The sequence below is a fragment of the Accipiter gentilis genome, chromosome 1 (assembly GCF_929443795.1).
Source record: "Accipiter gentilis chromosome 1, bAccGen1.1, whole genome shotgun sequence".
In the NCBI taxonomy this organism is placed as follows: domain Eukaryota; kingdom Metazoa; phylum Chordata; class Aves; order Accipitriformes; family Accipitridae; genus Astur; species Astur gentilis.
The window spans coordinates 8,193,993-8,207,018 of NC_064880.1; the positions used below are offsets into that span (position 1 = coordinate 8,193,993).

Consider the following 13,026-nt stretch of genomic DNA (forward strand, 5'->3'; position numbering starts at 1 on the left):
CCAAAAACCCCGGGAAACTTGCAAAGACCCCATCCTCCTGCCACTGCAATCCCTCAAAGACAAGGACTTGTGCAGTGGTGGGGAAATGGGCTCTGCCAGCCCCTTGAGCAGCCACGGCCACCCAAAAATTCCCAGAGCCACCAGGGTTTCAATCCCATATTTGCTAGAAGGTAACACTTACTCCTGAGGGTCCACAGGTTTCCTTCTACCTGGCAAGTGCCAGGGGCTTTTACCCATGCCAGCACCATCACACCAACTGGACCACAGGGGATATAAATACATTTATATCTATATATAGATGTAGAAAACAAACCCTGTGACCAGCTAGAAATGCTCTGGCTGATTTTAAAAATCACAAGTGATGTGGTGACCTTGGGGTAAGATGGGAAGGATTTGGGGTTGGGGTTTTTCTTGAAGGAAAGGATTTAAATAGCATGTGTTTTCCTCACTGACAACTGAAATACTAAATCCTCAGGTGCAGGAATTAGGAAGTGAAAATGGGCTTACACCTCTATTTCCCTAGCCCACAGCTCCCAGAAGAGCACAGGAAGGTGAGACCACCCCAGCCCATGCGATGCCAGCTGCTGGCTCTGCTTTGGGGTAAAAAGAAGAAAAATAAGTCTCATACAGTGGCTGGAGAACAGAGCCCACTTGTGCAAACACGATGCAGTTTTAGTTTCTCCCCCCCCCCCCCCCCCCCCCCCCCTTTCTCTTTCTGGTTCCTCTTTCACCAGTGTTTCTTACTACTGGTGGTTTAAATAGATAAATCATGATGCTTCTCAGAAGAACGAACATTTTCCAGCTGCCAGCAGGTCAGGTCCTGACTCAGGGTGTCTAAACTGGGGGTCATTTAACCCAGGCCCATGGCACGTTTTGCACAGCAGCAGTGCTGCCCTGACCATGATGCTCTATGAAAGGCACAGTATGGGAGCAAACTGGTTTATATTTTCTTGTATTCCTCAGGGAGAACATCTACAGCCTTTAATAAAATATATCCATTGCCACAAATCTCATTTTTGTATGTGTAAAAAAGCAGTAACCTGCCTTCTTTTGTGTTCCCAAGTGTTTGCTCAGCAACACAAAGTTCTCACTCACATTTGCTCAGGTCATGGCAAAAAAACCCAAAACCAAAACAAACCAGGATCTACTTCAAATGGGAAACTGGATTTGAGCTTATTTCCTATGCCCCAGCCACAGAGGGAAGAGAACACTAAAAAAGAAAAGCCCAAAAGGGATATAAATAGGGAACATAAGCCTGAACACTTCTGCTCCTCACTAATTGCTTGTGGCTTCCAAGATCTGGGGCAGAAGTTTGGTTTTTAAAATGAATATTTAGCTTGATGTTAATAAATAATGCAAACACCTGCGTGGGCAGCAATTGCTCCCAACGTGCTCCGCTGTGGTGCAGGGTGGTAAGCAGAGGGTTTGCCGTGCAAAACCACCTTTGATTTCCCCTCATCAGCAACTGGCTCCCCAGCTTCCCTTTGAAAATAAGGGGGGGGGAGGGGGGGGGGGGGGAGGAGAGTCCTGCTCTATCATAAGGGCTGGGAAATTGTATTCCTTCCTCCCAAGAGCAGCCAGAGCTTTTCCCTAGAGAGCAAAAAAGAGGGGATACCCCATGGATGCAAATGCCAGCTGAAACACAAAGCGCTGCAAAATTGCCTCCGCATTGGGCTGCTCGTCCCTGTTTGGGGTCAGGGACATGCTGGAGGGACGGAGAGTTGGGGACAGCTGGGGGAGCTCCTTGCATAGGTCTGGGAGCTGGCCGGGCTTCGGGCCAGCTGCCCTCCCTCTCCATCCCTTCCCTCCCCTCAGAGATCATTTTCATGGGGCTTTAGAGGGTCCAATCCAACCTCCCCCTCCCTTCAGACTGGGGTGGGGGCTACAAATTCATCATCCCAAACTTTGCAACCTCCAAAAGTTGACTGATTTGCTCCAGGGCCAGTCAAGGAGGAGGAGGGAGGCGTGCCGGGGAGGAAGAAGAAGCAGTTGTGTGCTGCTGGGGGGCTCAGTGCCACCCAGAGCAGGCGGGGAAGGGTGCGTGTGCCCATCATCGGGGCATCCGGGCTGCTGCACAGGGAGATGCTGGGGGACCGCACACTCCGGCTGCAGCATGGGAACCGCATCGAGGCCCTTTGCGTGCTGGGCACCCACATCTCTGCTGATGTCTATGGGTGAGTGGGACGCTCTAACACTTCCTTTCCTCCATCTCTGCACCTCCACCTTTCTTCTCACCTTTACCCCCTGTTTATCCTTCTGCAAATCCCCCCTTCCCATTTTTCCTTCTGCTGCCCCAAAACCCACAGCCATGGCATTGTGATTTAATGCAATTTGGGGGCAAAATCCTCCCTGGGCTTTGCCAATATGCACAAGTCCTAGGAAAGCTTGGAGCATCTGCCGTTGCATGATATGGTATTTACCCCGGGCCTGCGATGGTGATGGGTTTGATACATTTGCGGTCAACAGATCCAGTGTCATGTCAGAAAGCTGCTGGAGAGTGGAGGGATGAGCAGGATCCACAGGGATGGACTGCAAAGGAGGGGATGCAGCTGGGAGAGGGGAGAAAAACAAGATCTAGTGACCAAGCAGTGTCCTGGGAAAGCATGCAAGTCCCCATACCACCAACCCTGCTGCCCTAAAACAAACTGAACGCTGTACTTCAAGATAATTATTCCCCCAAAGGAAAAAGTTTAAAAGCTTATTTCATGGTTAATTCTGGTCTTTGCTGCTTTTGCAAATCTCACCCTCGATATTCAAGCCAAGCAATGCAGTTACAACTCATCTGTCATCTCTCCAGGTCAAATCTCCTCCCAGCGGGATTCCCAAAACCCAGAAACAAGGAAACCGAACCAGTTTTTCCATGCATAATTAAATGTAATTTAATAAGTTAAGGAACACCTGGGCAGCAGCAAACAAGTGCTCAGATTTCCTCTCCCCCCCCACCAGTGCAGGTTTGGTGGGGCCATGGGCATCCAGAAACCCAACAAATGATGCTGTAACGGTGATACAGCATGAGCTCTCGGGTGTCAGGAGCACTCACACTCAAAGGGAGCCTGCCCCTCAGGAGCTGCAAGCAGCCCAAACATAATAACCCTGAAAAGACAGGGAAATTAGGGAAAAGGAGCCAGGAGAGTGGAAGGGGATGCGCAAAGCAGCTGGGGAAAAGCAAGGGCACATCAGACTGGGAGCGGTGCAACACCAGCTGCTTTGGGGTTGGATAAAATCACCCCGAAAATTAGTTTCCCATGGTAAAGTCTCTCAGCTGGGTTGCCAGGCCATTACAATGAGCTGTTAAATACCAGGTTTGCCTCGGCTGGAAAATAATCATGGATTTCTCCATTGAAGTGCAAACCTGAGTTCGGTTCCAGTGGCACTGAGTACTTTGGGTGTGATTATTATAAACCATAATCTGCACCAATGGCTACAAAATGGATTCATTTTACTAAAATAATGTGTTCTACCCTTAAAAAAAAAAAAAGGCAATTCAAGTGTTCCCAGGCAGGGAGGAAAGGGTAGAAAGGTGCCGGTGGTAAGCGTGGAGACGCCAGCATGTCCAGTCTTGGCTGTGTTTTGGGCAGTGAAATTAACTGCAGTGGAAACCAGGTGTTTTCAGAGCAAACCTCTAAAAATACAGCATGTTTTTGGCAGGGCGGCCCCAGCTGGGGCAGTCTCCTTTGGTGTGAAGCACACGGAGGGGGTGAGCGTGGAGGTGGCATGCCAGGGCCAAGCAGAGGTTGGGTCAGCCCCCGGCAGCAGAATGCAGTGGCCACTGGATGAGGGGACAGTCCTGAGGATCAGCATGAGCCAGGCCAGCACTGAGGTCAATGATAACAAAGTAAGAAGTGGGGTGCTGGGGTGTGGGACCTCCATGAAGGGAGAACATCCTTCCCCAACCAGGGATTTGGGGGTTTGCAGGTAACTGTCAGCTTTTACGCAGAGGGAGGGCAGCCCATCAACCAAGCCGGGGTCTTCCTCACTGGCATCGGTGAGTACGAAGGCTTCTGCAACACAACAATCCCTCTTCAACCCCTCAGCCCCTTGGAATGGGGTGTTTTGATGTGGGAGCAGAGATAGACCCAGGTTTGCTAGGTCTGGGGGGCTTTTGCACCCACCCAACCTTGCTGTACCCTGGGGTCTGTCCATCCAGGGATCTCTCTGGATGTCGACGCAGACCGGGACGGAGTGGTGGAAAAGAACAACCCCAACAAGGTAATTCAACCTCTTTCACTGCACAGAAAGTCCACAGACTTGCAAAAGCCTGAGCTTGCTAAGCCCCCGTGGGGTGTTTTAGGCAAGCTGGACCTGGGGTCCCGAGGGACATGGGGCCATCTTGCTCGTCAGCTGTGACAAGGAGAGCCCCTTCACTCCAGCATCAGACTGTGACGACGAAAGGGTATTCAGCAAAGAAGGTAACAGCTTCCAAAAAAAAAAAAAAATCATATAAAGCAAAAAAATGCTCCATTAGTCCCCCTCTAACTTTTTTTGGAGATGAAATTTTGCTTGAGAACCAACTGCCCATGAGCTGCTCTCCTCCAAGCTGCTGAGTAAGCTTCCCACATGGGAAATTTTTTTTTAATGCCATGCAAACTAATTGCGGTCAAGACGGGGCATGAAGCACAGCCAGAAAAATAGCAGAGGTGCCACCAACAGCAGAGCTTTGCCCAGGGGTGCTTCACATGGGTGAAAGGAACTCAGGGCAAGGCATGCTGCCAGCAGCCAGGAATACACCCACCTGTTCCTGGAAAACTAAAACCACACAGAGATGGTGCCCATTGGCTTTTTGACACCAGCTGCATCAGGGCTGTGATGGGGGAAAAAAAGGAAAAAAAGGGGGGGTATTTGTTTCAAAGCACAAGCCACAAGCTTTGCTAGCAGGACCACAGGTGGTTTTTCCAACTTGCAAAGGCTGATAGCAAGGGAAGAGCAGCTTTCTTGGCATGGGAAATGCAAACCCCAGGAGAGAGCATGCAAGCCAGCCAGAGCTGCATGGTACAATCACCCACCACCCAACTTTTTTTTGTTTGCACCCCAGATTTGCTGGACATGTCTCGGATGGTCTTGAGGACCAAAGGGCCACAGCGCCTGCCGCAGGGGTATGAAATCATTCTCTATATTCCTATCTCCGATGCCGACAAAGTTGGGGTGTTTCATGTGCAGAGTAAGTCCTTCCTCATGTCCTCCTCTGCCCCTTCCTCCTTGTTTGTGGTGCTTTTGAGATCCCTGCAAGCTCTTTTCTTTCCATCTCTGACCTGGTCCTCACCATGCTCTTCAAATGGCACTTCTGAAGCAAATCATGCCCTCTGCATCCCTTGGAAAACTTTAGAGATTAACAAGCAGAGGCAGATGCCATAAAGCTATTTATCCAAGGTCATCCAGCAAAGGAGTAGCAAAAAAAAAAAAAAAGCCACGTGTCCTGACCCCCAGATGACAGCATGACCTCCATGACAGCAACATGCTCTACAACACATTTTCCCCTCCTTATTCCTTATTGTGGGTAGTGATTTATTCCCTGGGACCAAAAGCCCTCATCCAGCCCAGAAATGTGCCATTAAGTAGCTTGGTCTTGTCCCTCCATGCAGAGGCAGTCTGTCAGCAGGAGGATTGGTGGCATTGTCATCCCATGGCATGTCAGAGAGGGCTGCAAGGGCAGAAACCCCATGAAAACATCTTCCCAGTGACTGCTCCATCCAAGGAAAGGCTGTGACATTTTTCCTCACCCTTCTTGTGCACAACTGCAAACTTGCAAGCCCCTTAACTCCTGCTTTAAGGTACTTCTGCCAGATGAAGTTGTATCCACCCACAGAGGCACAGAAGCTCCAGCACAGAGGGATTGCGGTACCTCTTTGCACGCAAGCAAAATAGGCTTGAAACCACCACTGAAACTTTGGAAATTGCTCACCTTCTCCTTTCTCTTCTTGCAGACCCCTTCTTTGGGCAGCGCTACGTTCATGTGCTAGGCCGGAGGAAGCTGTACCACACTGTGCAGTACACCGGTGGGGCTGCTGAGCTTGACTTCTTTGTTGAGGGGCTCTGCTTTCCTGATGACACCTTCTCTGGGCTGGTCTCCATCCATGTCAGCCTCCTGGAGACACTGGCTGAGGTCTGGGGGCTCTGGGGAAGCGGTGAAGATGGGAGCCTGCAAGAGCCAGAGGAGCATGCAGAAGGGGATGGGGATTGAACGGAGAGCAGTCCCCATTAATTTACCCCAAAACTGACTTCAGGAGTAGGATATTTGGGGGGAAAAGTGGTCAACAGGGTGCGGAAAGTACCTGATTTCTGCTTGCCTCCCCAGGGTATCCCACACACACCAATCTTCACCGACACAGTAGTGTTCAGGGTAGCACCGTGGATCATGACCCCCAACACTTTGGCACCGGTGAATGTCTTCGTCTGCAGGTAAAGGCCAAGGGATGATGCCTTCCCAGCCAAATCAGCATCAGTCCCATAGTCTCCCTGGAGGTCACAGAAACAGGCTGGGGAGGTGATGGGCAGAGGGAAAGGGAGATGCCTGCAGGGGATACCCATCCTCCAGCAGCCCTTCGTTCCCTTCCCTCCTGCCATCCACTTTCCCAGCATGAAGGACAACTACCTCTTCATCAAGGAGATAAAAAACCTGGTGAACAAGGCTGGCTGTGAGCTGAAGGCTTGCTTTGGCTACATTAACCGTGGGGACCGCTGGATGCAGGTAGGTGGGCACCAGAGAGGGGGCAAAGCTTTCCCTCCCTGCTGATGTGCCCCATGAGGGTTTTCCTTCCTTCTTTAGGATGAGATTGAGTTTGGCTACACCCATGCTCCCCATAAAAGCTTCCCAGTGGTGCTAGACTCCCCTCGAGATGGAGGTCTGGAGCAATTCCCCATCAAGGAGCTGCTGGTAAGAGCAGAACAGTCACTTACATTGCCCAAGGAGCAGCTTGAAGGTTTTTATGCTTAACCTTTCCTAAAATCCCACTTCCACTTGGCTCCTTGGAGGCCCTACAATGGCATCTGGAAAACCTTTTATCCAGAAGGTGCTGGATGAGAGGGGAAAGGAGGAGCTCACATGTCTGGGAACAAAAGACTCCTGCTGAGCTCCAGGACAGGAGTGGCTTTCTTCAACCTGAGTATCCCAGCAATGGGCTGGTTCTTCCTTTCCTCCTCTACACCTGTGAATATGCAGCAGCTCCCAAGCAAGAGAGGAAAGGAAAGCATGAGAGGGGTCAATTTACTTCCTCAGAAGAGAACAAGATGCAGCCAGCTGCCAAAAACATCCCCGTGGGGCTGCTTTGCCAAGGCAAAGGGGCAGCTGCAGGCAGGGCATGCAAAGAAAGCTGGCTGGGAGGGCAGTTGACGCTGGCTGGGGCACTTCGGGAAAGCCCAGCAAAGACAAGCATGGGAAAAAGATGGATTGAACGATCCCTTGAGATATCACCATGCAGAAAGGGCAGGACATCCTCAAGTAGCCACCAAATCTCAGCCCCATATACCCAGGCAGGCCCTGGCAGCAGCCTTAGCCCTGGTCTTCTCTCCAACAGTAATAGGAAAAGAGGACAGCTCTTTGCTGCATGTCACTTTGGGGAAGGCTAAGCACTTTCAAAAGCATTGAAATATATCGTTTCTCATGCCTGAAATGAGTACACGCAGTCCCAGATTCATCAGGCAGGATGGGAATACCGCACTGATCCGCTCCTTTGCAAATAAGCCAGGCAACCGCTTCTATCTGCCCTCTTTAGGAATTGCTTTGCTTCATACTTAGAGAAGCAATTTCAGCTTTGGAGCTGCTAACACATTATACTCCAGTTTCTGCTTTGAAGCCTCCCCTAATCCCCACTCCTATCTTTCCAATCTCATTTTCCAGCTAGGAATATTTAGCCAAATGTAACACGCACAGGTCCTCCTTTCACCCCGGCCAAGCCCTAAGCCCCTGTGACCTGCGCCAGGGAAAAAGGAGACGAGAGGGAATTAGCCCCTCAAAATCAATCTGGAACTGATAGGACTTGGATGTGACCCTCAAACCTGGGATGAACCAGTGCCTTGACAGTTGAAACCATACTGGCTTTATGGTTTATTAAAATGAAATAAGATGAGAGCAGGTGTTTCACGCTCATTTCCTCCCGCAGCACCCAGGGAAAGGATCTGACCCCTGGACATCCTCTAGATATGCCCCCCCAAAAATGCACAGGGATCCTCAAGGAAAGGCATCCCTGCTGCAGTCTCACCATCCCAGCTTCCCCAAACATCCTCAAAAAAAAACCAAAAACACTTCTAAATCAAAGCCATGCACCCTCAGGTCTCCCTGCTCATTTTTACCAACCTGTGTATTTGGTTTACCCTTACGGAAACCCAACACTAATAAGTGATTGGGATTTAATGCAAACCCAACAGATAACTGATCTTGTCCCAGGGGCTGCCATGAGCTCCAAGTCCATGTTGACTTGAACCAGAGAGCAAGGACAGGTTCAAGGCAGGATTTTTGTCCACCACTGCCATTTCTGCCCTATTTTTAGCATTACAATCTCTCCCTTGGGCATTTGACCCTGGCACATCACAACCAAGGGTTAATTACCCCTGCATGCACAATGCCTTAAATCCCAGGTACATTAAGTCCTGAAAATCAAGGCTTAAATAGGATTTAAGTGAAGTACAGCCCTTCAGGTGGCTCTTATGCCCGGGGTGGATTTATCCTCAGGGGCTGAAGTTCATCTAGCTAGACAAGAGCCATCCAGAAACTCAGCTTCAGGGCCACCCCAGCACCTAATTAGCTTAATGCAGACACTTAAACATTGGCTGTGGGATGGCAGAGGAGATCTCTCCCCAGCTCTGCCACCGGCATTTGCCATTTATTACTGAGCTCAGATGACCCAGAGACCTTTATCCTCTTGCCTTTCCTTTAGCCTCTCCCCATCCATGGACAGGCTTCACTCAATATTTTTACCCCCTGGAAGAGGTCTGAGGCCAGCAGGAGGGATAAAAACAAAGGCACAGAAGCATGGGGGACTCAGGGCAAAGCCCACAGTGATTTCTCTTTCCCCAGGGCCCCGACTTTGGCTATGTGACCAGAGAGCCCCTCTTTGAAGCCATCAGCAGCCTTGACTCCTTCGGCAACCTGGAGGTCAGCCCACCCGTGACTGTGGCAGGAAAGGAATATCCCCTGGGGAGGATCCTCATCGGCAGCAGCTTCCCCACGTAAGCAATGGGAAACCCACAGGTTTAGGAGCAAAGGAACCACAACTGCCCCTAAATATCATCAAAAAAAAAAAAAAATCACATTAATGGCCTTAATTAGCCATTCCCCGACCAGCTGCATATCCAGTACCCTATGGAGTGGATGCACCCAATCTCCATCTTCACATTTACACCCTCCTTTCCTCCACTTTGATAACAATTTATGTGTATGTACATATTGCTGCTTAAGTATTTACTCCCCTCATTCCCTCTCTCGGGGGTATTCTGCCCCCAGAGCCGCAGGGCGGAGAATGACCAGAGTAGTGCGGGATTTCCTCTACGCCCAGCAAGTGCAGGCTCCCGTGGAGCTCTACTCCGACTGGCTGTCCGTAGGCCACGTTGATGAGTTCGTCACTTTTGTGCCCACTTCCGATGCAAAGGTACCCCAAAACCCTGTGCTACTCTGTGGTTTCTCTTCTGAGCAGCTAATCCCATTAGGGCACCTCTAAGGAAAACCCCAAAGCTTGTTTCCTTGACAGTCCCAACCAGTACTTGCTGGGGTTCTCACCTCATCCACAAAATGAGGGCTCTGAACACAAAAAGGGACTTGTTGAGCTAATAATCAACACAGAAGAAAAAAATGCCTGCAAAGGTTGTCCAAGAAATGTAAACCTCAATATTCACATGGGCTGGCAAGGGTTCACAGCTGCTCAGCATCTCCCAGATATTTTCTCTTTCCTCTATCCTAGTTTTTACTGCTTCTGACACAAGATTTTTCCTCCCAGAGAAACCATGTCTTGACCTGGATGGTTCATATAAAAAGTATTTATGCACACACAAACCCCTCACAAACCCTCCATTCAGTGCTTTTGCCCTCCCCAGGGCTGTGCTAAGCCCCCATAAGAAATCCCATCAAGACTGCAGCAAGCAGTCTCTGGTGTTCCACCAAGGAGCGAGGAAACCATTTCTCCTGGTGGGAAGCAAGCCAGGACACACACAGGACTCAGACCCTACAAATTCACAGTTTCCATAGGATTAGCTCATCTGGCTTCTTCTGAGGAAGTCAGAGCCTGATTATTCACTTGCTCTATCCTCCCCCTGCCCCACATTGCAATGCCAGCCCAGAAACAAACAAACCCACCCTCAGACAGCAACCACACTCCTCACCCAAACCTCCAGCAAACACCCTCACGGGGGTGGGCAGGATTGGACTCAGCTGCAGCCAGGATGCTGTTTTCCTCCCTACCCCAGCAGCAGTTTAACCCCTTGGGGGCAGTTGGTATTTGCCAACAGTGTAAATCCCTGCACCTCTTTTGGATACATCCCCTCAGCACCACATTTAAAAAGGCACTAAATAACAGCAAAACCACCTAATTTTAAGAGTTTAAGTTCAGGTTCCTTGCAAAAATAAGCCCCTGAAGTCCCCCAAGGCTTTGGATAAGGCACTTTCAGTGACCACTCTCCCTCCCATCTTGCCCCAGCGATTTCGGATGCTGATGGCCAGCCCCGCGGCATGCTACAAGCTCTTTCGGGAGAAGCAGAAGGAGGGCCAGGGTGAAGCCACCATGTTCAAAGGCAAGGGGACAGCAGGCTGCTTCGGCTGAGCTTTGATGTTAGCTGAGACAGCCGGAGCCACCCCACAGAGCAGCTGGCCGGAGGGCGGCAGCGCCTGACCGACATGCGGGTATCGGGGGGACGTGGGGACCTTTTCCCACCCGGTTGCCCTTCACTGCTGGCAAGCAGGATGCCTGCCCACCATACCCAGCCTCCTCAAGCCCTATTTTGGGAAAGCGAGTGGGATGGGAGGGATAAAGCCCTCTGCACGGAGGGGATGCTTGCTTGGTGGGATGGACCATCTCTGTAAATACCAGCAGAGCTCCAGCATGGAGTGGAACAACCGGGGGCTCTCACATCACCCCAAATTAGCACCATTTTTTCTCACTTGCCCTTCCCTCCCTGCAGCAATGACATTTTGGTTGCCAGTTTGGGCATCCTCTAATTGTGGTTTTGAACATGATCCATCTGTGATGGGTTTGGGGGAAGGTCTCCATACCTCTGGAGGTCCCTCTGGGTCACTGCCACCTGCCTGGGACCTGGCTGTCCCCAAACAAGGGGTGGCCTCCATGGAGGTGGCAGCTCTGGTTTTGCGGAGCTGAATGGAGAGATTTAGCAGATAATGATTCCTGTGGGCAGCAGGATGGATGATAGGACCTTTCCAATGCTCTTTCCAATGGGCAGAGGTTTTCTTCCCACCCAGTTTCCCAATGAACTAAGAATTGGGACTCCCGGCAGCCTTAATTCCAAGCTCAGAAAATCATGATTTTGGGGACTTTTTCCATCTGTGTACCCCGTTTTAAGCTAGGCTTCTGCTAGCACCACTTCATTTTAACAGGGGTTTGCATTTGTAGGGTACTTGGGAACAGACACAAAACGGGTCACCATTAACAAGGTCCTTTCCAATGACAACCTGGTGCAGCAGAACCAGTATGTCCAGGTAATAACTGATATTTCTGGTAATATTTGATATTTCTTGTAATAACTGCCCCAGGGTGGTGCAAACCCTTAAGGGAGGTCTTGCATTTTGGCTTTCCTCCTGCGTGAGATGGTTTTGGGGGCCATGCCTGTGTCCCCCCACTCCACCCACTCTTCTCCATCCACTCCAGCGCTGCATCGACTGGAACAGGGATGTCCTCAAGAAGGAGCTGGGGTTGACGGAGGAGGACATCGTCGATCTGCCGGCCCTCTTCAAGCTCGACAAGCAGGGCAAAGCTGTACCATACTTCCCCAACATGGTGAGGGGGGTCCCTGTTCCTCGGGTCTCTCAAAAAAACAGTTTATTCAGCCAGGATGAGTCCCCAAGGTTGTGCCACAAAAGTACAATATTTACAGCTGCCCAGACAAAGAAAATATCTCCAGCCAGGCTCAGATAAGCCCGGGTCTACCATAACTTTGTGGCTTTGTGTTGCTTGCAGTGGGGTTAACCTACATAGTTTTGAGGTGAAAGCCTTTCAAAGCAGTGAAATTGCAAGGCATGGGGCATGTTTTAATGATAAAAAGGGGGAAAATTATGCTGGATTTGGAGGCCTGGGGGAAGTTGGCTGCAAAGAGTGGCATCAATGCACCATTTTGGGGTGAGACTGATGGAGGAGGGCGGCCAGCGGCTTTCCTTCAGCTTCATCAGTCCCGATGCCGCTGGGCTCCCTTTGTGTCACCCCCCACAGGTCACCATGATCATCCTGGCCAAGGACCTGGGCATCCCCAAACCCTTCGGCCCCGTGATGGGGGGTGAATGCTGCCTGGAGCGGCAGACCCGCTCCCTCCTGGAGCCGCTGGGCCTACGCTGCTGCTTCCTCGAGGAGGTGGCCTCCTACCATGGCAGGCTCGGGGAGGTCCGCTGTGGCACAAATGTCCAGCGGCAGCCCTTTGCCTTCAAATGGTGGCACGTAACACCATAGCAAGGCCTCCTCCTCCCTCCACCCTCGCCCCCGGCGGCTTTTTCAGCGTGTGTTGCTTGCGGTTCAGTTAATAAATGAATTTGCTGTGAGGAATGAAGCCGGAAATTAACTAATAATGGGTGATAATCGTGAGAGAAAGGGAAGGATGCCCTCAGGGAGGGCAAGGTAGGGGGGGGGATACATTGTTAGCCATTGGCGCCTGCCATTTTGCCCGGACCAGCGTTGCAGCAGATAGGTGGATCTGGGCACCTCCCCTGCAGAAAGAATTCGGATGGGAATTAATGGGGGGCCGCACTGGTCTCCCCCCTCCCCAAAAAGGAAGGATCCAGGCCTCCGGGCCCCGACATCCCGCCTTGTGCCACAGGGCGCACCACACTCAACATGGCGCCTCCCCTGCGGCCGCCGCCACACCCAAAATGGCTGCCAGCAG

General features: G+C 51.1%; 1 protein-coding gene across 1 annotated transcript; it reads left to right on the plus strand.

Annotated features, from left to right (window-relative positions):
* The first annotated feature begins 1,931 nt into the window (after positions 1–1,931).
* Positions 1,932–12,681, plus strand: LOC126039792 (protein-arginine deiminase type-2-like). Its single transcript, XM_049803434.1, has 16 exons — positions 1,932–2,174; positions 3,649–3,835; positions 3,916–3,985; positions 4,148–4,209; positions 4,292–4,409; positions 5,033–5,158; positions 5,922–6,100; positions 6,293–6,396; positions 6,574–6,685; positions 6,764–6,871; positions 9,011–9,162; positions 9,437–9,581; positions 10,623–10,716; positions 11,550–11,635; positions 11,805–11,933; positions 12,363–12,681. Exons 1-16 carry the CDS (start codon positions 2,083–2,085, stop codon positions 12,594–12,596), a joined length of 1,998 nt encoding a protein of 665 aa, XP_049659391.1. The 5' UTR covers positions 1,932–2,082; the 3' UTR covers positions 12,597–12,681.
* The last annotated feature ends 345 nt before the right edge of the window (positions 12,682–13,026 follow it).